The sequence below is a fragment of the Pipistrellus kuhlii genome, unplaced genomic scaffold, assembly GCF_014108245.1.
Source record: "Pipistrellus kuhlii isolate mPipKuh1 unplaced genomic scaffold, mPipKuh1.p scaffold_m20_p_2, whole genome shotgun sequence".
In the NCBI taxonomy this organism is placed as follows: Eukaryota; Metazoa; Chordata; class Mammalia; order Chiroptera; family Vespertilionidae; genus Pipistrellus; species Pipistrellus kuhlii.
The window spans coordinates 178,743,907-178,771,094 of NW_023425515.1; the positions used below are offsets into that span (position 1 = coordinate 178,743,907).

At 41.1% G+C, this 27,188-nt stretch overlaps 1 protein-coding gene across 2 annotated transcripts; it reads left to right on the forward strand.

Annotated features, from left to right (window-relative positions):
- Positions 1-548: 548 nt before the first annotated feature.
- Positions 549-27,173, forward strand: SRSF4 (serine and arginine rich splicing factor 4). Of its 2 annotated transcripts, XM_036448016.2 has the most exons (6): positions 558-873; positions 17,709-17,851; positions 18,730-18,842; positions 21,958-22,172; positions 25,374-25,463; positions 25,711-27,173. In XM_036448016.2, exons 1-6 carry the CDS (start codon positions 767-769, stop codon positions 26,519-26,521), a joined length of 1,479 nt encoding a protein of 492 aa, XP_036303909.1. In that variant the 5' UTR covers positions 558-766; the 3' UTR covers positions 26,522-27,173. The 2 variants fall into 2 exon arrangements, with proteins under 2 accessions (XP_036303910.1, XP_036303909.1); XM_036448017.2 differs by lacking the exon at positions 25,374-25,463 and having other exon boundaries at positions 549-873.
- The last annotated feature ends 15 nt before the right edge of the window (positions 27,174-27,188 follow it).

Here is a 27,188-nt window from a genome sequence, read left to right on the forward strand (position 1 = left end):
ATAAAGTAGGTTAAATTGGCCAGGTTATGTAGTCAATGTCAAGCCTAATCTGGCTCCAAAGCCACACAGCTCCTATTGAAGCAAACTGTCCTCTTTTAAATCATATTGGTGCTATTTACTTGGCACTGATGACGTGCCGGGGCCAGTACACAGTGCTTTACGTAACAATTCTCAAGACAACTCGGGAAGGCTGGCATTCCTATCCCCTTTTACAGAGAAGACAAGTGGCCACGGGGAGCCAAGGTCACAGATACAAGCGGTTCTAACCCAAAGCTCCAGCTCTAACTGACACCATTCCCGGCTCCAATGACAAAAATGTGGGTGCCCGACGGGCGGGTGAGGGAGCGCGGGCACTTCCGCCGAAAGGGCAAAACTGGCGGCGGTAGGCGCCGCAGGCCTCGCGCCGGCGAGCTCGCGAGAGGACGTGCCGGGGCGCGAGGCCTCCGCACCGCCTGTGCGCCGATCCATCACCTGGCCCCGCCCCACGCCTGCGCGACCCCAGGCAAGCCCCGCCCTCCCCGCGGCTGGGCGGGAAGCGGACGCGCGTTCCCTCCCGTTACACCCCCCCCCGCCTGCGGGGAGGGCGGGGGAGACGGGAAGCGCGCGCCCGTGAGGTGCGTGCTCGCGTACGTCGCTCGGGTTCGGCTGCGTCGGTCTCGCCGCCCGCCCGTTGCCGCCGTCGCCGCTGCCGCCGTCGCCGCGATCTCGTTTCGCCGGCCGCCGCCTCAGGGGGCTGGGGCCGGGCCCAGCTGCCGCCGCTGCCGGGATGCCGCGGGTCTACATTGGCCGCCTGAGCTACCAGGCCCGGGAGCGCGATGTGGAGCGCTTCTTTAAGGGCTACGGGAAGATTCTGGAGGTGGACCTGAAGAACGGGTGAGGAGGGCGCAAGCGGGGGCCGCCCGGGTGGGGGCAGGGCCCCGGCTGTTGGGGGATGGGGGGAGCGGCGGGGACGGGAGAGGGACGCCAGCCGGGGCAAAGCCGCTGCCGGCCCGCTCCGGCTCCGCCATAGTCGCGGCGCCTCGGGGGCACGGGTAGGCCCGGGCTCCCACTGCGCCTGCGCGGGTGGGGGTGGTGGAGGGAAATGGGAGCAATGGTGAGGCTGCGAGTGGGACGGGGGGAAGGAAAACGCGAGTGAGGTTGGGCTCCAGGCGGGAGGGAGTGCACAGCTTCAGGGCGCCGAAGAGGCCTGGGGTTTTCCTTCCGGGAAAAAAACTGGAGCCCGGTTTTGCTCCGGCGGAGACCGACCTTCCCCGCTCTCTGGCTGCTGGACACAGACAGGATTTCCTGCCCCCTTCCCACTCACCTCTTCCCTGTCCAACGAGTCCCACGGTCACGGCGCATCTTCCCCGGCGCCGGACGCTCCGGAGAGGCCTTGTTTAGCCTCGCCATGTGCCGCACTCTTTTTGGGCGGGAGACTCCGGGTTGAGTAGTCTAGTGACAGTTTCCAAAGTATCGTCTTACCGCTCCCTCCGCAGGGGTAAATTAACGTCTTAACTCGTTATCTGTAAGACTCCGTACGGTTTCCAGGCTGTGGTTTCTGTTCTCCAGCTTGCCAAAAAACGGCTTTGTCGTTTGTAGAATTTGTTGGAGAAAGTGGCCCCCCAGGCCAGTATGTGCGCCAACCAGCTGATGTAGACGGAGACCACAGCTCACTGCCCCCGGGGTGTGTGGTCTCTTACTTGTATTCCTTGTCTATATTGGCCGAGAAAGGCCCGCAGGGTCTACACGTTTCAGGGAAAACAGCTGAGAAGTAGGGTCTGGAGAATATATTCAACAGAAAAAAAACGATCAGAGCCAGGAAATTTAGGTAGGACTTCAAAGAAATTAGGAGTAAGGGAAACATTTGAGAGCCCTGAATCTTGGTGTTAAGAAGGACTTTTGGCTTGCTTTTTTTTTTTTTTTTTTTAATAAGACTTGCTTTGCAACAGGTCTGATGAGGCCATAGTTTACTCCCCAGTATAATACTAGTAGCTGACACTTGAGAAGTTATGAAAGATACCTAAATATAAATTGCATATTTGAGAAAATTGGTAGCTATCATATACTCAATTTGTTGGCTGGGTTTTAAAGTCATTTCAAATTGATCGTTAGGAAGAATCACCTTCTTACGAAGGAAATGTCCTCAATAAATTGTTTAGTATGAATACTGATCTCTTTGAGAGTAAAGGACTTAGAAGAGTACTCATTTTTGTACAACAGGGCTTTCGGTTCTTAAGGAATCTTAGATAAGGGGAGGAAGGTTATTACTGTGATACATATATACCTGAGAGTTCAAGTTAAAATTCCAAGTTTTCTTCAGAACCCAAATAAGTTGACAGAATAAATTTTATGGGAAAGCATGGGTTTTGAAACTAGCCCAAACCTAGGTCAAATCTTAGCTTCACTACTTACTATCTGTGGCAAGTTACTTCCCATATTCTAAGTTTCCTCATCCAGGAAAATTAGAGATAATAATTATAAAGCATTTGGCTCATAGCTATAGATGGTAACCATAATCACAGGGATTTGACTGATCCTTAGGAGACGTCTTAGTTTGAAGCATGTTTGGTGAAGTCTCTTTAAGGTTATTCAAGTGACTGAGCAGGAAGGACATAATGTTGATATTAATGGGAAAACTTGCTAATTGAACAAATATGTTGATAATCCACCAACAGGATGCCTGCTACTGTGCTAAATGAATTGGGGAGGCGGCAGAAGAGAATTCTATTCTTAAAGTGTTCATGGTTATAAAATGTATACTTTGAATTAAGAAATGTTTGCTCTCAGTTTAAACTCAGACATGTAAAATTTGGAATGGTTGTTTGAAATGTGCTTTAAAGAATGGATTGGCCAGAGTTTGAAATGGAGAAAGAGAAGTGTCTGGGAATAGTGTATGTCATAACAGATAATGAGGAGGTGGTCCAGTAAGGAATAATTTTGAGAATAAACAATCTAGCTTGGATTGAATCCCATGAAGGATCTAGAAATTTAACAACATAAAACAGAAACAACTATAAGACTTTACACTTAAAGTTCAAAATTATAGATTAGGAATGCAAAGGCTCTGGAGGGGAAAATTGAGCAATCCTGGAAATCTTGGAATAAGAGGAAAGGCAGATTCTTCCAGAACCCTGAATATCTAGATCTCTCTGGGGAAACTGATGTGCATGAACTCTGTGATTGAAAGTGAAGGTTGAAATGATGAATAGGAAGTCATTACAGGGATTTGAAGATTGGTGTGACCATCACCAAGCAAGTACACCTGGCAGCATTCAGGAGTCATTACCGAGGAGAATGACTGAGCTGAGGACCAATGGCATAGATGTATTTTAAGCAAGAATTATCTGGACAAGATGGCAAAAGTGCAGAGGAGTCTGAAAGGGAGAAGTGGGTACAAAAGGAAAAGAGGGCATAATATAGTACCTTATAGTCCTAAGTCCTACCTATAGAAACTAAGAAGGAGAGTAGATCTATTTCCCTCAGAAGTATTCCTGAACATATCTGGATTATGATTATTAGTAATTGAAACTCAGGCAGATTTTGGGTGGATAGTGTTTTTAAGAATTGCTGGAGTTCAAACTTGTAGAAGGGAGATATGTCAGTTGACAGAAAAGTTAAGCTGAATGATTGCGGGTAAAGTTCAGAATTAATTACTCAGCCATAAAGTACTGCTTTAATAGAAAGTTGACTAAATGAGGAAGCAAATGAGCTCTTCAAGTGAGATTATAGTGTCCAGGAGAGGCTTTTGTGGGCCCTCTTGGGATTTGGAGAAGAGTATGTGTGCAGTAGTTCATTGTACCAGGCCACCTTAATCTAGATTGCCTTTGTTTAAGAGAACTCCTAGGAGGTTAGGACCACAAACATGAGGTAGATCTCCCAGGACCATAGAGACACTCCAGATCTCCTTGGGTGGATCCTACTTTCACACCTGCCACTAACTCCAGCAGTAGTCACCCTGGAGCCGAGGAAGCAACAATATTAGCAGCACCTGTTTAAAGTATAGCCTTCAAGCTCTGTGGTAACTTTCACTGTCCTTGATTATTTGTGAGTCCTGTGGGCTTTCTTTATCCTCCTATCTAATAAAAGAGTAATATGCAAATTGACCATCACTCCAACGCACAAGATGGCCAGCAGGAGAGGCAATTGGGAAGGACCAGGCCTGCAAGGGAGGGCAGTTAGGGGTGGCCAGGCGGACAGGAGGGAGAAGGGCAGAGGAGAGAGAAGTTGGGGGCAACTGAGCCTACAGGGGAGGGGACCCAGGCCTGCAGGGGAGGGCAGTTGTTAGGGGGTGATCAGGCTGGCAGGCAGAAGCAGTTGGGAGCCAGCAGTCCTGGATTGTGAAAAGGATGTCCCAGATTAGAGAGGGTCCAGCAGGTTGGGTTGAGGGACACACACACCCATGAATTTTGTGCACCACACCTCTAGTTAATAAAATCACCGTCTCCATGTCAAGTGTTTTTGATACAATAGTTTCTATTGCCACAAAATCTTGTGGTTTTAATCATAGATCTTTTAATTTTTCCATATCTTAGTTAATGAATAAAATTTATCACATTCTGAGATTATTTTACTTGCCTAGTAGCTGGACCAGTATCATTGAAGTTTTGTGTTTTATCTTGTTGTTTGTTTTTGTTGTTGTTTGTTTAAGTTTGTTAAAGGCATGAATTAAAACTCTCCAAGAAAGTTTGGCTATAAATTCAGAACCTGTGTTTCATATGACAGTGAAATTATAAATAGCCAGAATTTTTAGGAGATGTCCTGTTCTGTGTAATTGAATTTTCACAATAGCTAAATATTACCAGAAATTTTTTGTTTACACCCTTTTTAAAAATTCCTCCAAGTAGAAGGTACCTTATTTAATTTTTTAAATATGTTCAGACTTTTTCAATGAGTCTCTCATCACTGTGGGTATTGTTAGGCCTCAGATACTAAAATGAATCTTCAACCTCAGGACATAAGATAGAATTACTGTCTTATGGTTATCCTACTCCAAGAAGGATTTTTATCTTTTTAAAAATATATATTTTTAGCCAAGTCCAGTTTGGCTCAGTGGATAGAGCGTCGGCCTGAGGACTGAAGGGTCCCAGGTTCAATTCCAGTCAAGGGTGTGTACCTTGGTTGCAGGCACATCCCCGGTAGGGGGTGTGCAGGAGGCAGTTGATCGATGTTTCTAGTTCTCTATCCTTCTCCCTCCCTCTTTGTAAAAAATCAATAAAATATATTTTTTAAAAATAAAAATATTTTTATTGATTTCAGAGAGGAAGGGCGAGGGGGAGATGAAACATAAATGATGAAAGAGAATCATTGGCTATCTCCTGCACGCGCCCCCCCCCCCCAATTGGGGATCGAGCCCCCAACTGAGGCATGTGCCCTTGATCAGAATCGAACCCAGGATCCTTCAGTCCACAGCCAGATGCTCTATCCACTAAACCATATCGGCTAAGGTAATGTTTTATCTTTTGATAGAATTGATGGGAGATTGTGTTTTCTCATCTTTTCTTTTAAAAGGGTGATAAAGGGCCATAATTAATTAGTTTAATGTTCCAAGAATTGGTTTCAGGTTGTTAGTTTATTAATCATATGAGAGATTACTTTCATCCATCACCAAAAAGCAGATAAGTGTTTTATTTTTTTATGGTAATGATACAATTAATGGATGACAGGAATGACAAAAGAAAAACACTCTCCCTTTAAGGACCCCACCACTTTATTTATTTATTTATTTATTTATTTATTCATTTATTTATTATTTTTATTGATGAACAAGTACAGACTCCTAGGTAAGGAAGGGGATAAGAGTCCCCCACCACCACCACTTTTTTGTTCTTGGGCAGTACTGCCCTCAAAATGTCACATTTGAACCCACACAGTCCCAGTCTTTGAATCTCTGCTAAGAAAAGTAAGGAATTTGGTTCTGTATTAATTTTATGATTATCTAAGGTTTAAAACAGATTCCTTTAAAGGAGGATTTGAACAACTGTTTATGCATAAAGTTAACACTTCAAAATACCACACTTATTTCTTATTATAAAACTTTTGACTGATTAGAAAATAAGTTTGTGGTAGATAATTTAAACAATACCAAAAACACAAAGAAAAGAAATATTAAATATCCTTTTAACATAGGCATAGTCTTGTGTGCAATTTTATGTACCATTTTTTCTACTTAATTTTTCTCATATATTTTTCTATTATTATACATTAAAATCTTCCTTATGCATATCATTTTAATGACTGCATAAAACCAATTGTATGGCTGTATCATAATTTACCCAGCCACTACTCCAAGTTGTCTCTAAATTCTTGCTGTTAAAAATAGTAACCTGTGGTGGATATGGACATAAAACTTTGTTTGCATTTTTGTCACTCCTTAGGACAGATTTTATGAAGTAAAATCATGTATCACAGCAAGAATAAACATTTTCCAGGCTATCAATGCATACAGCCAAGTAACTTTTCCTCCTGGCAGCTCACCAGCATTGAGCATCCATGCCGTTTAAAATCTTGACTGATTAAACAGGTGAAAGGGTCTTGTGTGTTTTAACCAAGAACTTTTTCTTAAGCAAATAAGACATAATGAAAAATAGGACTATGGATTAAATAGCAGTCTATGGTTTTATTGGTAGTGTGACCAATACAAATGTGACCAAGTTGTGTTTGTACTGAAGTCTCTTGTTGAAGTCATCCTACTTCCAAAAAATTAAGTGTTACTTTATTTTTCCAAAGACATGGGTAATTTTTTTAATTTGTTGCTTTGATAAATCACTGCCAGGAGACAATACCATACTGCAATTTTAACCAAATGTGTTACTACCATAAATTGACCTGGCTCAACATTTCCACTCCATGGTCCTGGTTCCCCAGTTTGTGATCTGAATGAACATTATCTTTATTTGGCCAAGTTATTTTTTAAACCCCTATTCCTTGGTTTAATATCTTGTTCCTCTCTTCCTCGTTGAGGTAGCATATGAATAAAAGGGCCATGTGAAGTATTGTCTACAATATGCAGACTAGATAAATATGCTTTGGGTTACCAGTATTTTGGGGTGCTTCCAAATAACCTAAATAGAAAACTGTCCTTTGAGCTCCTTAGACAAAAGGTACTCCAAGCATCTAACAAAATACTGTTAAATGTGGTATTTAGAAATCTGTAAGTAACACTAGAATTTTAAAACTAGAATATATTAACAGTGTATGTTTGTATTATTTATTTTTTTCAACTGATTATATCAAAGTACTTTACAAACGAGTTTTGTCTCTAGTTTGTACTGTTGTGGAAACTGAGGCATTGGGGAGATTTAGTGACTGGCCCATGGTTGCAGAATGAGTTATGGATAATTCTGGAAACTGAAGATCTTCCCTACTCATCAGACTAGATATAGCATGGAAGAGTCAGTCAAAGCTTTGCTGTTTGTTTCCAGATGCTTCTGTCCTGTCCTTTTGGGACTTGTCTCCAAGGGTGAGAAGGTGGTTCAGGTTCCACAACTTGTTCAGCCTTTAGTCTCTTGGCAGAGGCTTCCAATAAGCTGACAAGTAACTGCCAAAAATATGACAGGTGGTACTTTTTATGATGTTGGCTCTGGACAGAGACTGCTAGTGATTCTCCACCTCAGGCTACACTTTGAAGGCTATACAGTCAGCATTGTTATGGCCAACCTGGGTAGGATTTGTGCCAGTAAATGCTGTAAATGACCTCTGGCCTGTTAGCATTGCTAGGGCTGTCTAGTCTTGGAGTATCCTAAGGGGAGGGATCAGAATTTACATGCCCATATTTGAAGAAATGCCCTCCATGACCTTTTTCTTTGTATTGAGATGAAAGTCTAGAGGTCTCGCTGAAACTGGTTTGGCTCAGTGGATAGAGCGTCAGCCTGTGGACCGAAAAGTCCCGGGTTCAATTCTGGTCAGGGGCACATACCTTGGTTGGGGCACATCCCTATTAGGGGGTGTGCAAGAGGCAGCTGATCGATGATTCTCTCTTATTGATGTTTCTAACTCTCTATCCCTCTCTCTTCCTCTTTGTAAAAAATCAATAAAATATATATTTTTTTAGAAAAGAAAGTCTAGAGGTCTCTGAATTGCAAATGATGATACCTGAAGAAGCACTTTAAGGATACTTGTTGTCCCTCATCCGAGTCACTAACCATGTCTTTAGCTCTGGATGCCAGAATTAGAGGATGGGGCAAAGACCTCTAAGACTTAGAAAAAGGGCAGAGAAAAGGAGGGAGTTTGAGTCAATGTTCAGGAATGAATCAAGCAGGAGTCTCAGGTTAAAAGCACTAATTTAGCCGGGACCGGTTTGGCTCAAGTGGATAGAGCGTCGGCCTGGGGACTGAAAGGTCCTGGGTTCGATTCCGGTCAAGGGCATGTACCTTAGTTGCGGGCGCATCCCCAGTAGGGGGTGTGCAAGAGGCAGCTGATCGATGATTCTCTCTCATCCATGTTTCTAACTCTCTATCCCTCTCTCTTCCTCTCTGTGAAAAATCAATAAAATATATTTATAAAATAAAAGCACTAATTTAGAGAAACGTTACTTCATGTGGATAAAATGAAGCTGTCCATTATTGTTAAAATAATTTCATTAAAATATTAAATGGCCAATTTCCGGGGAAGGGCATCCCCAAGAAATAACATAGGGAATGTCATCTTTAACCAAAAATAAAAATGCAAAAGCAACTGACTACAGCCCAGGGATTGGGGCGGTTGAGGGATATGAGAACAGCCAAGATGGTCCCAGAGGCATAACCTATTATAAGAGGCTTTAACACCTGCCACCCCACTCATAGTGTCTTTAGAAGTAGGAACTGGTTTTCTTTGTATCTTTGGTGTGGAATCAGCTTGTGCTGTCTGTTGAATGTAAAACTTTATTTTTCATTACGTACAAGTAACAGTAATTCTATCTTATGTCCTATGGCTTTCATCTCTTGAGGGTTTTTTTAATTGTTTATAATTGTGATTGAGTCTTCATGAACTTTAGTGTGTCAGCAGGAAATAATTAACCCCCTTTTCTTATAGACTTTCTAATTTCACTTACACTTAATGTTGATAAGTGTCTGAAAATGGAAATGGAAACAAGTGTGATTGTGTTTGCATTCCCTCTTAAACCCCCCATGAAAGGAAAGCAGCCATGTTGACTTAAAATGTCAAAATAATAACATTTAGTTATGACAGAAGTTCTGGTTGTGATCATTTGATTTACACATTATTTGTAGGTCTGTTGCTTTATGAGCTTAGTCCCATTTTGTAAGATAGAAATATAACTGTAACCTAGTAAACGTGAAATCGTTTGGCAACCTTAGTTAATTTTTTAAAACAGTTTTGGATAGTTGAAACAAATTGGCAGATAGGTGCATAAGGCAGTTAAAGTAAAAATAAATTTGAATTTGATACATATTCCTCTACCTTTTATTCTGGAAGAACTATAAAATACAGGCTGGAGGAACTGGATTTTTATTGCGTAGTTTTTAGGACAGTGATTGTTTCTATCCTATTTTCCTCACCCCGGTATGTTAATAATCCTTTAGAAATGGACTGGTATTTTCTTTATGGTATGATACCTTTTTCTGTTTCCCTATACTGGTGTTAACATTTTACTAGTTAATTTATAGGTTTGATTCTACTAAAGAATAATTGTTTCATCTTACTAGTAGTAGTACACAACAGATGCAGAAACGATTTGTTTGTTTTTAATTTGTTTTTTGTTGATTTCAGCAAGAGGAAGGGAGAGAGAAAAATAGATACATCAGTGATGAGAGAGAATCATGGATCAGCTGCCTCCTACTGTGGATTGATGTGCAGCTCGGGCATGTGCCCTGACTGGGAATCAAACCATGACCTCCTCCTGCCTGATTCATGGGTCAACGCTCAACCAGCTGAGCCAAACCACTGGGCCAGATACGGTATTTTTTGTCAATTAATTTTTCTTATTAGATGCTAATATTCATGTGGGCATTTGTCACCCACAGCACATAATTTGATGAAACTGATTTCTGTGTTCTAGAACTTGTATTTTTCAAATTGTGTTTGTTCCTATGGACCACTTCTTTCTCTTGGTGTATAGGAGATAGTAGAACATGGTGATAGAGTGTTAGACCAAGATTACTTAACTGCTGTAAGTCTTCGTTTCTTCATCTGTGAGATTACTGTAAGCATCAAAGCTGTGAAAGTTATTAAAAAGAAATTTGGGCTAGTAGTCATGTTAATCGTAGTTGAAATTCAATCAGATCTTAAATGCTTATTTACAAAGTTTTCTGGTTACTATAATTCCTGTATAGTTGGAGATCTGTAAACCTTATAATATTCTTTTTATTTCTGGTCCATTTCCCCCCATTATTTATTTATTTATTTATTTATTGGTCCCAGTTATCAGCCCTTACAAAACTAATTAAATGCATTCTTAGATACATAATATTGTTAATATCCACTCACATCTATCACCTCAAGGCCCAACTCTCCAATGTCTCTATGCTAGTCTAATTTTTGCTGAGCCTAAAATCAAAGACAGATTCTGGGGGTTGATATGGGACCTCCAGAATGGGTATGGCACAGAATAATCTTATTTTTCCTCTATTCTTCTAGTCTGTTATATTCTGAACCCACACATGTTTTCGGAAGGACCAGATGGCTGACACTGGCTAATGGGAACCAAAAGACAAGAGTGAAAGTAACCTGGTTGTTATATTCCTCAAGCTTAGAGGTGTTTCACCCTGCCTGGGATAAATTTATTTTTTTACTCTGGAGACTTTACCCAGTCTGGCGAAAAACTTTAATACAGCCTAGCTTATCTGAAGTTCGATTGCAATTCAAGCAGCAGCATTTGTTGAATGGAAAGGTTTATACTCAGGACTATGGGAGAGAAGCATCTGCCTTTATGAAGGCGATGTAACCTTGGGTTTTAGAGTCAGATGGATCTGGGTTCAAATTTAGCTATACCACATATGAGCTCCTTGACAATGAGCAAGTTGCTTAGCCTCTTCATGCCTCAGTCTTCTCATTTGTAAAATGGGAGAAGTAGTAGTAGTATACTCTGCATCTATGATATGGGGAATTAATGAAACATGAATAATTATTTACAGTGTGCCAGTCACTATGCTAAATATTAACTTTGCTATTTTTATTAAAGAGCTCATAATCAAATGAGAGGATAAGAACAAGGCTTGAAAGGCCGCAAAAACGTTGTGTGAAACATAAAACTCAATAGACATGTTAAAACTTTAAAGAAAGTGCTAAAATAATTGGAATCTGGCAAGTTTCTGAGACTCATGAGAAAGTATATGGAAGAAGATTGATATTATTTACCTTGTGTAATCAAGGCATTCCAAGTTTAGAGAGTGACATAAACAGATATTTAGGAGTCATTATAGACCTCTGAGCAAAAGAATGATAAAATAGCTAACTTTCCCTCCTACATGCAAAGAGACAAGCTGACTAAGAAAAAAATAGCCATAGCTTAGAATTAAGTAAGTTGATCAAAACAGGAAGAGTCCTTAGGACCCAACAAGTAAGAAAATTATAGAACTGGGCAATAGATTGATTGGGCAACCAGAGAGGAATAGTCAAAGGTAGATTACAAGGTTTGGGGAGTGAATTAATGGTCAGGGATCCAGAAGAGAAATCATGAGGTAGGTTTTCTTCTTTGAAGGTGGGGAAAAATCAAGTGCAGACTGAGCTGTGGCCAACGTTTGCAGACCAGGAATCCACACTAGCTCTAATCAGAGAGCTCTTGGTGTGCAGGAACTGCCAGTTTGCCGACGTGAAAAGAGCCCCAGACTGGGTATTGGTGAGCCCTGAAGTCGCACCCCAGCTCTGCCACTCAGTGAGCACGGGTAAGTCATCCACCTTCTCCAGGTGGCCTTGATGGCCCTCCCTCCTCTGAGGCTAAAGAAAGGAAGGCCAGAATGCCCAGAGAAGCCTCCTTCCTGTCTCAAATTAGGAAAAGATCTCAGGAACCACTTCATGTAGTAGCAGCTCATCATTGTGGGTTATAACGAACCCTCTCACCAGAAAAGTCAAATTGCAACCATAGTCAGTGAGCCAAATTAGTGAATGTGACACTGGTTCTACTTTGAGGGCCTGACCACTGCGTCCCTGGAATGCAGCAGACCTCTGGGATCTGGAGATGTTACAGTTTTCACTCACAAATTTTAGTCCCAGTTTGGCCTCACCTGAGCACTAGAGAGTTGGTTGCAGAAGTATCTCTGCAGTTTCCTAAGCAGGCCGCAAGAATTACTGTGTTTTTAATTATTATCACTCTCCTATCAGTGTATCCTAACTTTTTTCATCTCAAACACCAAGTTGGCTGAAGCATAGATCCAACACTGAGTGCTTTTAAAGAAAGCTGTTTAATTCCTGTTCACTAAATGCCTTTCTTTCAGGATAGATTTAAGGGCTCTGCCCTTAATGTACAGTGCTATTGACCCTAGTTTAAGGGTTCAAGGCAACCCATGGGTTAACTTCAACAGATGAAAATTTTTCCTTGGCTACAGCAACATCCCTAATCCTGACCAGCCATGGAGAGGTTCGGTTCTTACAAGGAAAATGAGTGAATGTGGGAATGGCTCACCACATTGGGAAACAAAACTCACATCCTGCTGATGGTTGGCTGAGGACTGTCATGTCCACATACAAAGAAAAGCATGTGGCACAGTTTTAGGACAAAGGTGAGCAGAGATCCACTGTGAAAAGGGGCACATTTTTCTTATAGCGAGAACATCCAAGGCAGGCCCCTTGGTGTGAGCAGTGTTGGTGGGTGATCTCAGGCACACGCATGGAGGCTTGCTTTCCCTTGCTCCCATATCCACTCCCTATCAGTTAGCTGGTATCAAGTGTCCCCTTAGTCAATCCCTGACCAGTTAACTACTGATCAGCCTAACTCTAGAGCGAGTCATGCTCATAATTTTTCAGACAGGACTTTTCTCCAGTTTCCGTTTTCAGAGATGATGTTTGGAAGACAGATGACCCTAAGCTGTTCCAAAAGGGGTGAGATCTACTCCACGTTCTCTTCGGTGGAACATGCAGAATGGTATTTGGGACTATTGGTATAGGTTATTAGGATCACAGAAAGCCTATTTAGTAATAACACAAGCTCAGATGATAACTCTTCTTCAGTGAATTCTTCTAAAATTGAAGTCTTGGAGTACTTTAGTTTGAAAAACATGTCATTCCAGTTCTAGCACTTAACGTTCTGACTGATAGCCTGAGCAGTACATTAGGTGTTGAATGAGAAGACCATAGCATTGTTAACTAGAAGAATGGACTAAAGTTTAGAACAGCCCACATCATTCTGTGTGCCATTTGTTTGTGGTTTCCAGATACCTGTCTATACTTGCTAAGAATCATGGTGTCCACTCTTTTTAAGGGAGAAAATAACAGGAACTTCCCTCCCATCATTTTTTACTCCATTTGTCTGGACAAAATATGATCCCGAGAAAAAGAGTTTGGGAAAAGGCAATAGCAGAGAAATGTTGAAGAAAGTAGTTTTTCTTTTAATTGTTATCTAGAATATGCTTAATAATTAGGCCATGCTGTTTGCTCTTTCACACAGGCATGGGGGAGAAAGGTTGAGAGATGTGACATCTGGGAGTCCAGCAGGAGGAGGAATGTTGAGGGCTTTTGTTTTTATCAATCTCTGCCATAGAGGGATTTTTAAATTTGTTTTGGATTCAGTCTCCAGAATTCCTTCAACTTCTTTATTCTCATACTAGAATTATTGAAAGATGGTCTTTATTTTAGATAGAGCAGAAGAGGAAAGGTGTCTGCAGCAAGAATTCAGAAATGTATCATCTGTTGGACTGTGTTCTTGTGAGGCTTAGTCTCAGGTCACACCAGAGATATGTACATGTGTGTAATATCACTCCTTCCTCTGACAAAGATATCAAAAGGAGAATAACTTTGGGGGAGCAGAGATTAATTTCATGTTATTTTATGCAAAGCACAAAGGGATAGTAAGGTGGACTTAGAGTTCTTTACTTTCTAGAAGGCACTAAATTTTCAGAGACAGTTAAAATATTTAAATAAATAAATAGCTTTAAAAGGTATTTTAGATGGTAAACATTAAATTTATCCCTGTCCATCTGTCACTCTTGTATACCTCTGGTGCTCCTTGACAACGAGGTATCCCATCATTCCATCATTAGGCCAGAGGAAGACTAACTTGTATCTGTCATACTTCTGATGTTAGAAGAAACGTTAGACATATGTAGTACAGCTCCCTCTTTTCACAGATAAATTAGACCAAGAGAAATAAAATTATTTAAATGTGCCTTTTAGAGTTGGTTTATAGCTGAAACCGGTTTGGCTCAATGGATAGAGCGTCGGCTTGGGGACTGCGAGGTCCCGGGCTCGATTCCGGTCAAGGGCATGTACCTTGGTTGCGGGCACATCCCCAGTAGGGGGTGTGCAAGAGGCAGCTGATCAGTGACTCTCTCTCATTGATGTTTCTAACTCTCTATCTCTCTCCCTTCCTTTGTGTACAAAATCAATAAAATATATTTAAAAAAAAAAAAAAAAGTTGGTTTATAGCAGAACTAGGACTAGAACCTAGGCCAGTTGTTGCTTCTGCAGTCTTAATAGTTACAGTATGTCTCAGTTTCCTCATCTATAAAACAGGGATAATAGACCTGACTCTAGGTATTATGAATAATAAATAATATTGCACAGCATATGGTAATTAAGTGTTAAGTAACATTTTATTGTTAATATGTAGTCTTCTTGCTTTATTTGGGAACCCTTTCACTTTATTGAATGAAAAGTCATTCTCTGAGTAAAGCAGATCTAAACAAACAGTAATATGTTAGAAGCAACCATACTGCCCTGGCCTTTGCTCTTAGCACAGGAGTCCCTTTGAGGTATGGTTTGTGTTATAGAAAGATACTTGATTTAAGCTTCCAAACCGCCCAGTATGTCAGTGGCAGAGAGAAGTGACAGTGCCTCATTTACCTTAAATTGGACTTTGACATTAAAATGTTCCAAATAGGTTTGTGGCTTTTCATAGAGTAGTAACCACAATTTTTCTGTGAAGTAAATTTTGTCATAAATCAGCTATTTTACTAAGTAACTTGGATAGCCCATAAAAATATGGCTACTATGTGACCCACCTGTTGAGACTTTTTAGAAGTAAATATTAAGGAAGGACTATAAGGGCCATTATCCTCTAAAAACACAAATGAATCCCTACAACTCAGGAAAGAATTTTATTGACAAGGTATGCCTTCCTTAAGTCACAGCTGCAAAAAAAAATTTTTTTTTTTAAATTTAAAAATTTTTTTAAAAATAGGCCTGTCTCTGAGTGTTGACTTTTGTTTGTACAATAGATCATTGTGCCTCCACTTAACAGGTTGTCCTCACTTTCCCTCCAGCGTTAGATGAGTTCTGCATGTAAGCCTTGGAACAGAATGGGCATCACAGGATGATCTCTGAGGCCGGGAGAATGCGTTGCAAACAACAGTTTGGCTTTTTATTTTGGAAGATTTGAAGAGCATAGGGTCTTGCCTTCTCTGATCCCAAGTAGTTGTAAATCCTTATTATTTTGAACAGAACGGCTTAGATGTTCCTCATTTATTTATCTTTAGAAGTCATTGTTTTCCTTCTGGCATCACATTAATGAGTTGGGGTCATTGAATGGTGCTGAGCCAGAGGGGGGTGAGGCCATTTCATGCCCATGTTGAGTGTTTTCTCCCACTCTCTGTACTTAGCATCAGGCTCTCACATGATGCCGAGAGCAGTGATGCTGTGGGCAAAGCAGCCCTATGACAAGTCTTGACAGCTAAATTAAGGAAGGTTCTTTTGAGGAGAGGGGGGTACTTTATTATCTATTTAGAAATAAACCAAAGAGAAAATAGTTAGATTTGATTCTTTATTTGCTTTTCAAACTTGTTTCTCTAAAAATGATATTATAACTTCCCTCATGACCCACTTGACTTTGGGGAAGTATATGATCTAGAGGTTTTTAGTGACTAAAGCACTTTTTTTATTGATTTTTTTTTTTTTTTTTTTTACAGAGAGGAAGAAAGAGGGATAGAGAGCTAGAAACATCCATGAGAGAAAAACATTGACCAGCTGCCTCCTGCACACCCCCTACCGGGGATGTGCCCTCAACCAATGTACATGCCCTTGACTGGAATTGAACCTGGAACCCTTCAGTCCACAGACCGATGCTCTATCCATCGAGCCAAACCGGTTTCAGCTAAAGCACTTTTTAACATAGAAAGTCACTGATTTGGAAAGATTTTACCTGCTCTGTCAAATATTAGCTCAAGTTCAATGTCATTCTTATTAAGCTGCTCAGAAATTCTAGCTCATGGAATTATGAAACCATGTTTTACAAGACTTCATAGCCCATGAAGGGAGCCAGGTGGTTTCTAAGTTGTATTACTACAAAACATTTTCCATTAAACAGCTGGGTGTGTCTATGTTACGTTTTTTAAGGGAGTTGAGATTTAGTGATTTTATGCCATCTCAGCATAAAGAACCCTCCAAAGTTGTGCATTGTCACCTTGAGAGACTCTTATGGGAAAGGAACTCTTTAGTAAAGAAAGAATTCTGCAAAACTGAGTTCTCTTACCTAAAGTGTTGCCAAATACATATAGCATCACATGTTAAAGAAGCTGGAGTCCTTTTGGTCAGGCTGGATGAACTTGTAGCAAATCTTGTAATCCAGGATGTTTAAACCAGAGAAACCCTACTACCCTGTTTCCCCAAAAATAGGACAGTGTCTTATATTAATTTTTTCTCCCAAAGTTTGCGGCTAGGTCTTATTTTCGGAGGATGTCTTATTTTCGGGGAAACACGGTAGTAAGTTTGCCTATGTACCCAACTTCATTAGAGTTTAACGACTGCTGGTAACTTTTCTTTGTGATCAGATATGATCATCAAGATTGTTTGGGTTTTTAGATGTAAGCTGTGGTCACAAAGCTAGCCTTTTCACAGCTGTTATAGACCAAACTACAAGATTATTGATAAGTTTGTTTAATCTTGCTTATAAATATCTTACAGATTTTATGCTTTCGTTTTATAAGTTGTATTCTCTAACAGGCATTATTAGAATTTGGGGGGGGTAGTTTGTTTTCTTTCTGGTATGTGCTAAACCACCAAACCTATTTGCTGGCAAATTCCTAGCAACAGTTTGTATAGAAGTGTGCACAGCTGTAGATAGGTTTTAGAGAATTCCAGCCTACCTAAAACCTCATGAAAATGAATTTGGAATATTGCAAGGAAGTGAGGAGCTCAGAATATTTCTCACTGATAATTTCTAGAACATTTATTCATTTGTGACTAATTCCTTTAGGTAGCGGAAAAGAAACATTTTAAGTAATTTTTTCATCAAAGAGGTTTGAGATTATTTTTTAACCTGATGTTATTCCAAACATGATTCAACAGTTAAGATACAGTGTCTGAATGTAGATCTAATCGAAGAGTTTTATGCGATATTTTGATACGTTATATCAAGCATCCCTGTGGAGGTATTTGTAATTGCCACCAACTACTGGAGAACTAAAGAAGTGGTCTCTCTAGTCAGTCTCCTACTAGAAAGACAGGTGTCTACCTTGAGAAGTTTTCCTTAACCTGTTGGCACAAAGCAAATAGGTTTCTGCCGAAGGGAAGAGAGGAAGTTGATCTTTAATTTGCAAACCCCACCTAACCTTTGCTAAGCATGAACTCATGGCTTTCTCTTCAGTGTAATGAAGCTGGGTGTCAAGATGGTGCCAACCAGGATTTTGTTTGCTCTCTTCTAGATATGGGTTTGTGGAGTTTGATGATCTGCGAGATGCAGATGATGCTGTTTATGAATTGAATGGCAAAGACCTTTGTGGTGAGCGAGTAATAGTTGAGCATGCCCGCGGCCCACGTCGAGACGGCAGTTACGGTTCTGGACGCAGTAAGCATTTAAAGGGCATTTGTATCAATGACATGCCTTTGTTACTGAATGTTAATTTTTAAAAGTAATTAATGAAAGTTACATGGAAATGTATTAATATTTAAGCCATTTGTTTTTAAAATCTGTATCTTTTAAAATGTAAAATTGCAAATAAATATATTTGATGTTTAATTTTAATTAATGGCATAAATTTCTTGTTTTAATACTTTATAAATATGTTTAATGATGTGTGTTTGTGTTGTTTTGTTTTTCTCTGTAATGCAATTGTTTAACATAGATTTAACAAAGACCTCAATGTTTTAATTAAAAGAATCCTTTGAGGCTAAGATGACTGCCTGTTCCATTTGCTGACCTTGGGTTACCTTTCCATGCGTGGCTCTTTGAACCATTGTGGCCCTTGGCTGACCAAAAACAGGAAGCCATGTGACGACCGCAACCTTTCCCCATTAGACCTGGGTGGTGAGGATCCCAAGGGTTAGACACAGATGAGATTAAACTGAAATAGGTGCCTGAAAATCTTTTTTTTTTTTTTATCATATAAAATATTCACAAAAATTTTAATCACTGTGAGTAACACCAGTAACTGATTTAGTAATTTGGTTACTTACTTCTAAATTGTTAATAGTTTTTAATTTATGCATGATCTTTTAAATATAAATATTAATGAGTATATATACTTACAACTTTGTAAATTAAATTTTCATGTTTAGTTGATTGCTTTTTTTAAAAATCTAGTTTGGATTTGAGGGTGGGGATATAGTTAAAATATATGTGCTATTTGGGATGGGGGTGAATGGAATATTTAAGGGAAATATATGCTATGGCATTTTTTCCTTTTCCTCCACTGAAGTAATCTTATCTATTTGAACCTTCCAAAGGTGGATATGGTTATAGAAGAAGTGGCCGAGATAAATATGGCCCTCCTACTCGCACAGAATATAGACTTATTGTGGAAAATTTGTCAAGTCGATGCAGCTGGCAAGACCTAAAGGTTTGGACCCTATTAACCTTTTGGGATAGGTTGGGCAGGAGTTAATGTTGGGACAGAGGTAACTTTATGCAGACCCAGGCATACACAGAATGCAGTGTTTGAAAGTTTTCCCAAAGCGTTTGGAAATTCTCCAATTAAAGCAGGCATCTTCAAACTACGGCCCGCGGGCCACATGCGGCCCTCAGAGGAGTCTGATCCGGCCCGCCAGGTTTTTTGGGCAGTGAGCGCAGCCGAGGTGTTACAGTAGGAATTAGTAGTTCATATAGTCTGGCCCTCCAGCTCTCTGAGGGACCGTGATCTGGCCCCCACTTTAAAAAGTTTGAGGACGCCTGAATTAAAGGTTCCATAAGAGTACAGAAGACATAAGAATCTCACTACCACTATATGTTATGGGACCATCACTCTAAAAACAATCTGTTATATGAAATTTTTCTTCACAGAGAATGTTATAGAACAGTGACTTTCAATCTTTTACATCTCATGCACACATAAACTATGTATTTGCAGATCTGGGGAAAAAAATAGGTATAACTTTGATTCATCCTTATCTAATGGCTATTGTTGAGTTGGTTGTCATTTATTCATTTATTTATTTGACAATCTAAGGGAAAAAAGGTCAGTGCCCCTGATTAAATAGTCAGGTATTGCATGTTTTAAGAATTCTTGTGGCATATCAGTTGAAAATTCCTATTTTAGAGAGATACCAATGTAGTTCTTTTCAATTAAAGAAAAAGTTGAAACCACCAGTGTTTTCTGCAACATTAAATAAAACTTGGCTCAATGGATAGAGCGTCTGTCTGCGAACTGAAAGGTCCCAGGTTCAATTCCCGTCAAGGGCATGTACTTTGGTTGTGGGCACATCTTCGGTGGGGGGTGTGCAGGAGGCAGCTGGTTGATGTATCTCTCTCATCGATGTTTCTAGCTCCCTATTCTTCTCCCTCCCTCTCTGTAAAAAAAAAAAAATCAATAATGTGTGTGTGTGTGTGTGTGTGTGTGTGTGTGTATGTGTGTGTGTGTGTATATATATATATATATATATATTTTTTTTTTTTTTTTTAAGAAAATCTTGCAGTGTAGATCCTCTTTGGTAAATATGACTCCCTGACCAATATTTTTTTTTTAAAATATATTTTATTGATTTTTTACAGAGAGGAAGGGAGAAGGATAGAGAGCTAGAAACATCGATGAGAGAGAAAATGAATCAGCTGCCTCTTGCATATCCCCTACTGGGGATGTGCCGCAACCATTTACGTGCCCTTGACCAGAATAAAACCTGGGACCTTTCAGTCTGCAGACCGACACTCTATCCACTGAGCCAAACCGGTTTCGGCTGGCCCATATTTTTTCATAAGGTTTACTTATTTTTCATGGATTATTCATCTGAAAAAATTTTAATGTCAGAAAGTTAAGATCCGGTGTACTGATCCCAGCTCATTCTTTGAGAACAGTGTTCCTTTTTAATCTTCATAGGGAAGGAAAGCTTAATGTTAGTCTCTTAATCTGGATGGTCTTTAGAACTAAGGTAAAGGGTATTCAAAGTTTTCTATCTTGTTTCTCATCTTTAGTCCACCATTAAACAAGTCATCTCTAGCAAAGTGAGTTGTGTATATTTAGACTCCCCAGTCTTTAATAACCTATATAATAAAGAGGTGATATGCAAATTAACCCTCACGCCCTCGCAGGGGGGTTAGTGAGGGACCACTAAAAGACTGAACAAGCAGGCTGTGGGGGGGTGACAAGGCAGGCAGGCAGGTGAGCGATTAGGAGCCAGTGATCCAGGATTGTGAGAGGGATGTCCAACTGCTGGTTTAGACCTGATCTCTGGATTGGAGAGGGTGCAGGCAGGGCTGAGGTGAGATACTCCCCGAACCCCTAATTCCTTTCCCCCCACCCCCACTCATGCACAAATTTCGTGCACTGGGCCTATATATTTTATTATAGAGAGGTAGAAACATCAATGATGAGAGAGGGAGAGAGAGCGAGAGAGAATATCATCAGTTGGCTGCCTTCTGCACACCCCACACTGGGGATCAAGCCGACAACTTGGGCATGTGCCCTGACCAGGTACTAAACAGTGACTTCCTGATTCATAGGTCAACGCTCAACCACTGAACCATGCCAGCCAGGCTGCAATCTTTTAAAAAAATAATTTCCCCCAACATGTTTTCAAACAAGAATTTATAATGAAATGTAAGAGTCCTAACTTAAATGTAATTATATGAGCTTCTAAAGTGTATATAAACAAAGAACATGCCCATATAAAATGTAGGAAGTGGTAGTTAAAAATTTTTTGTATTTACATATAATCTATATATGAAAGCCTAAGCAACCATTCACTATGACGTGCACTGACCACCAGGGGGCAGACGCTCAACGCACAGGCATGGAAACATCAAACAGACTGATGGATCTCAGAGGGGAGACGGGGGGGGGGGGGGGGGGGGGGGGGAGTAGAAGAGATTAACCAAAGACCTTATATGCATATTAAAGGCCCAGTGCACGCATTCATGAACCAGTGAGGTCCCTAGGCCTAGCCTGCAAGGATCAGGCTGAAACCAGCTCTCTGACATCCCCCAAGGGGTTCTGGATTGTGAGAGGGTGCAGGCCAGGCTGGGGGACCCCACTGGTGCATGAATTCGTGCACTGGGCCTATAAAAGAACAGTTAAATATTCATTATCTCTACCATCTACTTAATGCCCGATGCTTTAAAGAACCTCAGTAAATGGTCGGTGTGCAGATGTAAATATTTTATTTATTATTTTTTAATCCTTGCCCAAGGATATTTTATTCCATAGATCTTTAGAGAGAAGATGGAAACGGGGGGAGTAAAAGGGTAAGAGAGACATCAACTGGTAGCCTCCTGTATGTACCCTGATGGGGGCCATGGATCAAACTTGCAACCTAGATACCTGCCCTTCTGTTCGTGGGCTGACACTCTAACCACTGAGAAAACTTGCCAGGGCTGTGGATGTAACTCTTTTTAAGAATAAACTTTATTCTGAGGAAAGCTAGCATTTCTTCCTAAAAGAAAGGGAAAACTTTCATTACTGATATTGCATTAGCTGCCTTAACAAAATGTGTCTTTACCTAATCAGTTATTTTCTTTATCTTTAGGATTATATGCGTCAGGCAGGAGAAGTGACATATGCAGATGCTCACAAGGGACGCAAAAATGAAGGGGTGATTGAATTTGTGTCTTACTCCGATATGAAAAGAGCTTTGGAAAAGTTAGACGGAACTGAAGTCAATGGCAGGAAAATCAGATTAGTGGAAGACAAGCCTGGTTCTAGACGGCGCCGGTCCTACTCCAGGAGCCGGAGTCACTCCAGGTACTGTTGATGTCATGTGTTGGAGCTCGCTATTAATTCATTAATGAGAGAGTAAATAATCCATTTTCTTTCTCCTGTTGAATTCTCAGGAATAGAGATCTTCAGTAACTCAGAACTTTGAACTACATATTTATTTGTAAAGCTCTTGAACTCTTATGTCATGATTACAAATAGAAGTCAAGTTCTTTCTCTGAGGCAGGAATCAGTGACCTTCTTTCTCATTTCTTCTTGGGTCCCTCATATCATACCCTCACTGAGGGCAGATGGGGCCACTAACTGGTCCCATGGTTACTCTCCCAGATGTTCTAGCTATTTGAGTGGAGACTTTGTCTTATTTGGCAGCTGCTCTGCCCATGGGCCAGGCACTTGTGCACAAGGCACATATAGTCCATGCCTCATGAAGCTCAGTCTAGTGGGGAAGACGGGCATTGAGCATTGTGCCAAGTGTGCCCAAGGAAATGTACAGCACAACCAGTCTGGAGAACAGGCAGAGGCTTCCCTAACGACCATCATAGAAACAGCTCGAAGGGATAAATTGGAGATAATGGGCAGAGACTAGGTGCACCCCTTACAATCATGTCTCTTAATTCTCTTTTTTTCTTTAATTTTTTTTCCCCAGAGAGGAAGAGAAAGGAGAGAGAGAGAAACATCAGTAATGAGAGAGAATCGTTGATCTGCTGCCTCCTGCATGCCCCTTACAGGGAATCAAGCCTGCAACCTTGGCATGTGCCCTGACCGGAATCAAACCCAGGACCCTTCAGGCCATAGGCCGACACTCTATCCATTGGCCAAACCGGCTCTTAATTCTCCTTTATGTCCTCCTTTACTTTTTTTATTTTCCATGCATTTAGTTGTTGAAGAAATGGTTATTTGCTTTGAAGATATTCCCATAGTTGAGATTTTTGCTAATTGTGTCCTTGTGCTGTTAATACATTTCTTTATCTTATTCCCCATGTTTCCTGTAACCTGTTAGATGTTGAGGCATTTAGAGTAAATCCAGTAGTGCTTTGTACTTGTTGCCTCACTTATGTGGCGTTTGACTGTCCCACTTTGAAAGATGGTTCCATTATCACCTTGAACCATCCATTATCAAGTTCTGCATCAACATTTCACATAATAATTTTAGCATCTATTGATATTATTACCTAGAGCTATTCGTTGGTGGTTACAAAATGATTAATTTTATCATTCTTTCTGTATTTAAAGGCTATGCTTCTGTAAAGGACAATTTCTGTCATCCATACTTTTGTTACCCTCAAGTAGTTTTTGTAGGAAATGCAAACTGAAAATTTGATACATTTATTTACTATCTTTCAGAATACTAAATGTGCCCTAGTAACTCCTAAAGATGATAAAGGTGGTCATTTAGTATCATTTTGAATGAATTCTTGTTAATGTTTTGTCTATTGCGGCCATAATTTTTTATGCTCAGAATGTTATATTATGTCTTTGGTCATTGAGAGCTCTTCAAGTTGGCTCCTGTTTCAGTATCTTTTTGTTTGGTTTGGATTTTGTGTGAATATGCTTTACTAAATATTTCTCAAAACTTTTTTCAAGTATATTTTTATTGATTTCAGAAAAGGGAAGAGATAAAAACATAAACAATTAAAATCATTGATCAGCTGCCTCCTGCATGCTCCACACTGTGGATTGAGCTCACAACCTAGGCATGTGCCCTGACCAGGAATCAAACCTGGGACTTACTTCCTAGTTCAGAGGTGGATTCTCAACCACCGAGCCACAATGGCTGGATCCCAAAAACTTTTTATTGCGATCATTTTCAAACATAAAGTTGAAAGAGTAGTTCACAAACACCATATACCTTCCAGCTTCAACAGTCATTATTATTATTTTTTAATCTTCATCCCAGGATATTTTCCCCCCATTAATTTCTAGGGAGGCTGGGGGATGAGTGGAGCATTGATATGAAAGGGAGACGTCATTGGTTGCCTACCGGGGCTGGTAAATCTGAAACTGGGGTGTGTGCCCTTGACCGGGAATCGAATTAGGGGCCTTCAGTCCTGGGAACAATGCTCTAACCACTGAGCAATCGGCCAGGGCAACAGTCATTAGCATTTTGCCCTCTGTCTTTTTTGCTCTGTGTCTGTGTATTTATATACACTCTACCTTTATTTTGTCATAGTGTTTGAAAGGAAATTGTAGAAATTATGGCACTTGGCCCCTAAATACTTAGCATGTGTCTCCAAGAAATGAGGATAACCACACTTCTATTTTCTAATCTAAGAATGATAGTGACTATAAAGTTGTCTAATGTCCAGGCCATATTACAGTATTCCCAGCTGTTCTATGGATGTCTTCAGAGCTGCGTTTTTTTCCTGACCAGGATCTAGTCTTACTGTCATGCATTGCAAGGGATGGTTAGGTCTCTTTTGTCTGAAGTTTTCCTACCTTCTTGTCCCTATGACATTTACTTTTCTTGATTTTTAATACTATCCTACATTCTGAATTTATTTGCCTATTTCCTCTTAGTATCGTTGAATTTGAACGTATCCCTTAAGTTTTTTGTAATCTGGAAGTAAATATACAAGATGAGTCAATGAGATGAGATACAGGTAAACATTTTTGGCAAGAATCCTTTCATGGATGTTGGTGCTCGGGAATCTCTGAGTTTGCCTCTTTCTATCATGAACGTTCTGGGCCCATTTTCTTATTCATTTTCTGCCCTGCTCCTGGAATCTGTTGTTTCCCCCCACTGAACCTAAAAGGCAACAATAAGGAGAGTCCACGTGAGGTGAACAGATTAGATGGTAAAGGGCAAAGGTGTGCCAGGAGGCATGTCAGGAAGCAGTTGTGGGACCAAGTGAAGAGGGCAGAGGCAGAGGTGAATAGACAGGAGAAGAGGCTGATTACCATGTGTAAGAGGCTGAAGGAGTGAGAAGAATCACAGGTTGCTGTGGTTTCTAGCATGAGGGCATGGCATCTGTGGGAATGAGGACGGAACCCAGCAGAGTGAGTTCAAAGTTCGAGTTGCTCAGTTTCAGGTAAGCCATCCAGATGGGATATTTGTGAGCAACTTGATCTGTGGGCCTAGAGCACAGGACGAGTTCTCTCTCAGCGTTGTGCCTGGACAGTCAGTGCCAAACATAATTTTTTATTGAAAAAATACCTTAGTTGACTGTTCCTCTCTAGACTTTGTCAGCAAGTATTATTAACATATTTTTTAATGTTTTCTCTCTGTAGGTCTCGCTCTCGAAGCAGACATTCTCGTAAGAGCAGAAGCCGAAGTGGCAGCAGCAAAAGCAGTCATTCTAAGAGTAGATCTCGGTCTAGGTAGGTCTTCCTTGGTATGAGTGGAGGGGTTGGACAGGAAATGCCCAGACCATTTGCCACATTGATTACAGCCATGTTACCAGTCTTACGCCAGTTTCTCCAGATCTGGACTGGAATCACGGGGGTTCAGCAGTCATTGGCCAGGCATTATATTGTGGGCAAAGCTCCATGTCCCTTTGGCTTTTCCATCTGATGATTAGCATCAGGTATGGAGTTGTATGTGACTTTCGCATCACTGTCTTCTCAGGTCTGGCTCCCATTCCCGGAGCAAGAGCCGTAGCCGCAGTAAGAGCCGCAGCCGCAGCAAAAAGGAAAAGAGCCGCAGCCGCAGCCGCAGTGCGGACAAGCGCCGCAGCAAGAGTAAAGACCAAGCTGAAGAGAAGATTCAGAACAACGACAACACTGGGAAGTCCAAGAGCAGGAGTCCCAGTCGGCATAAAAGCAAAAGTAAAAGCCGAAGCAGGAGCCAGGAGAGGAGAGTGGAGGAGGAGAAGCGCAGGAGCAGGAGCAAGGAGAAGAGCCGGAGTCAGGAGAAAGGCCTCCGCAGGAGCAGGAGCAAGGGAGGCAGCAGGAGCCGCAGCAGGAGTCGCAGCAAAAGCAAGGACAAGAGGAAGGGAAGGAAGAGAAGCCGGGAGGAGAGTCGGAGCCGCAGCCGCAGCCGCAGTCGGAGCCGCAGCCGGAGCCGCAGCAAGAGCAAGAGGAGCAGAAAGCATGGCAGCAAGCGAGACAGCAAGTCAAGCAGCAGCAGCGAGAAGAAAAAGAAGGAAGAAGCTGACCACTCCCAGTCCAGATCACGGTCCCGCTCAGCGTCAAAGGAGCGGGAACGTGCCAAGTCTGAGTCTGGCCAGCGGGAAGGTGGAGGGGAGAGCAAGGATGCTAGCACCAATCAGGAGCCCCGGTCCCGGTCAAGGTCCAATTCTAAATCCAAACCAAACCCCTCAGAATCACGCTCCAGATCAAAGTCCGCTTCAAAAACCCGATCTCGGTCCAAGTCTAGATCCAGGTCTGCATCCAGATCGCCTTCCCGGTCTAGATCTAGATCCCACTCAAGATCCTAACTGGCTACTACCACAGCTGGAACTACCCGAGAAGTTTTGTACATGTTTGGTAGCCGTAGCACAAGTGATTGAAGTAGAACCTATGTCACTGCTGTACATTTTTAACTCCCCTAATGGTGTGTCTACAATTGTTAAATCTAAGTGCTTCCTCTCCGTAAAGCCTCCTGGCGCCAGGCCTTCCTGCTCGACTGAAAACAATCCTCTGAAAACCCCCTTTCCTCATGGTCCACAGTAGAATATCCAAAATGCCTTGGCGTTCAGGCCTGGCATTTCTCACAGGGAGCTCTGTACCTGGACGGGTCTAAGGCTGGAATGATGACATAGGTAGGTATGGTGAGTTCAACCATTTTTGCCCTTGAATTGATGCCCTTTGATGTATGCCATTTAGTGAAAGTGCTAAGTCTTAAGTTTCCTACCACTTGGTTTCATATTTTTGGACTTACAAAGTTGTGAATAGCACAGTCAAGGAAAATGGATATCTGCAGTAACCCATAGGAAACAAACTCTAGAGTTCCATATTCTGGTATTGTGATTATATTGTTTTATATATTAAGAAAAGAAAATAATTTTTTTTAATTTTATTTTTCCCCGTCTTGCAAAGTATAGTGACCCCTGTTTCCATTAAATTTGAATAAAGACTATTTTTGCTTGACAAAAATTTCATGGT

Bases quoted from the DNA above. Each gene is read 5' to 3' on its own strand.
- SRSF4 (XM_036448016.2), top strand. From the start codon at position 767: ATGCCGCGGGTCTACATTGGCCGCCTGAGCTACCAGGCCCGGGAGCGC. The intron at 874-17,708 runs GTGAGGAGGGCG...GCTCTCTTCTAG, and splicing joins GAGGTGGACCTGAAGAACGG to ATATGGGTTTGTGGAGTTTG. The intron at 17,852-18,729 runs GTAAGCATTTAA...AACCTTCCAAAG, and splicing joins CAGTTACGGTTCTGGACGCA to GTGGATATGGTTATAGAAGA.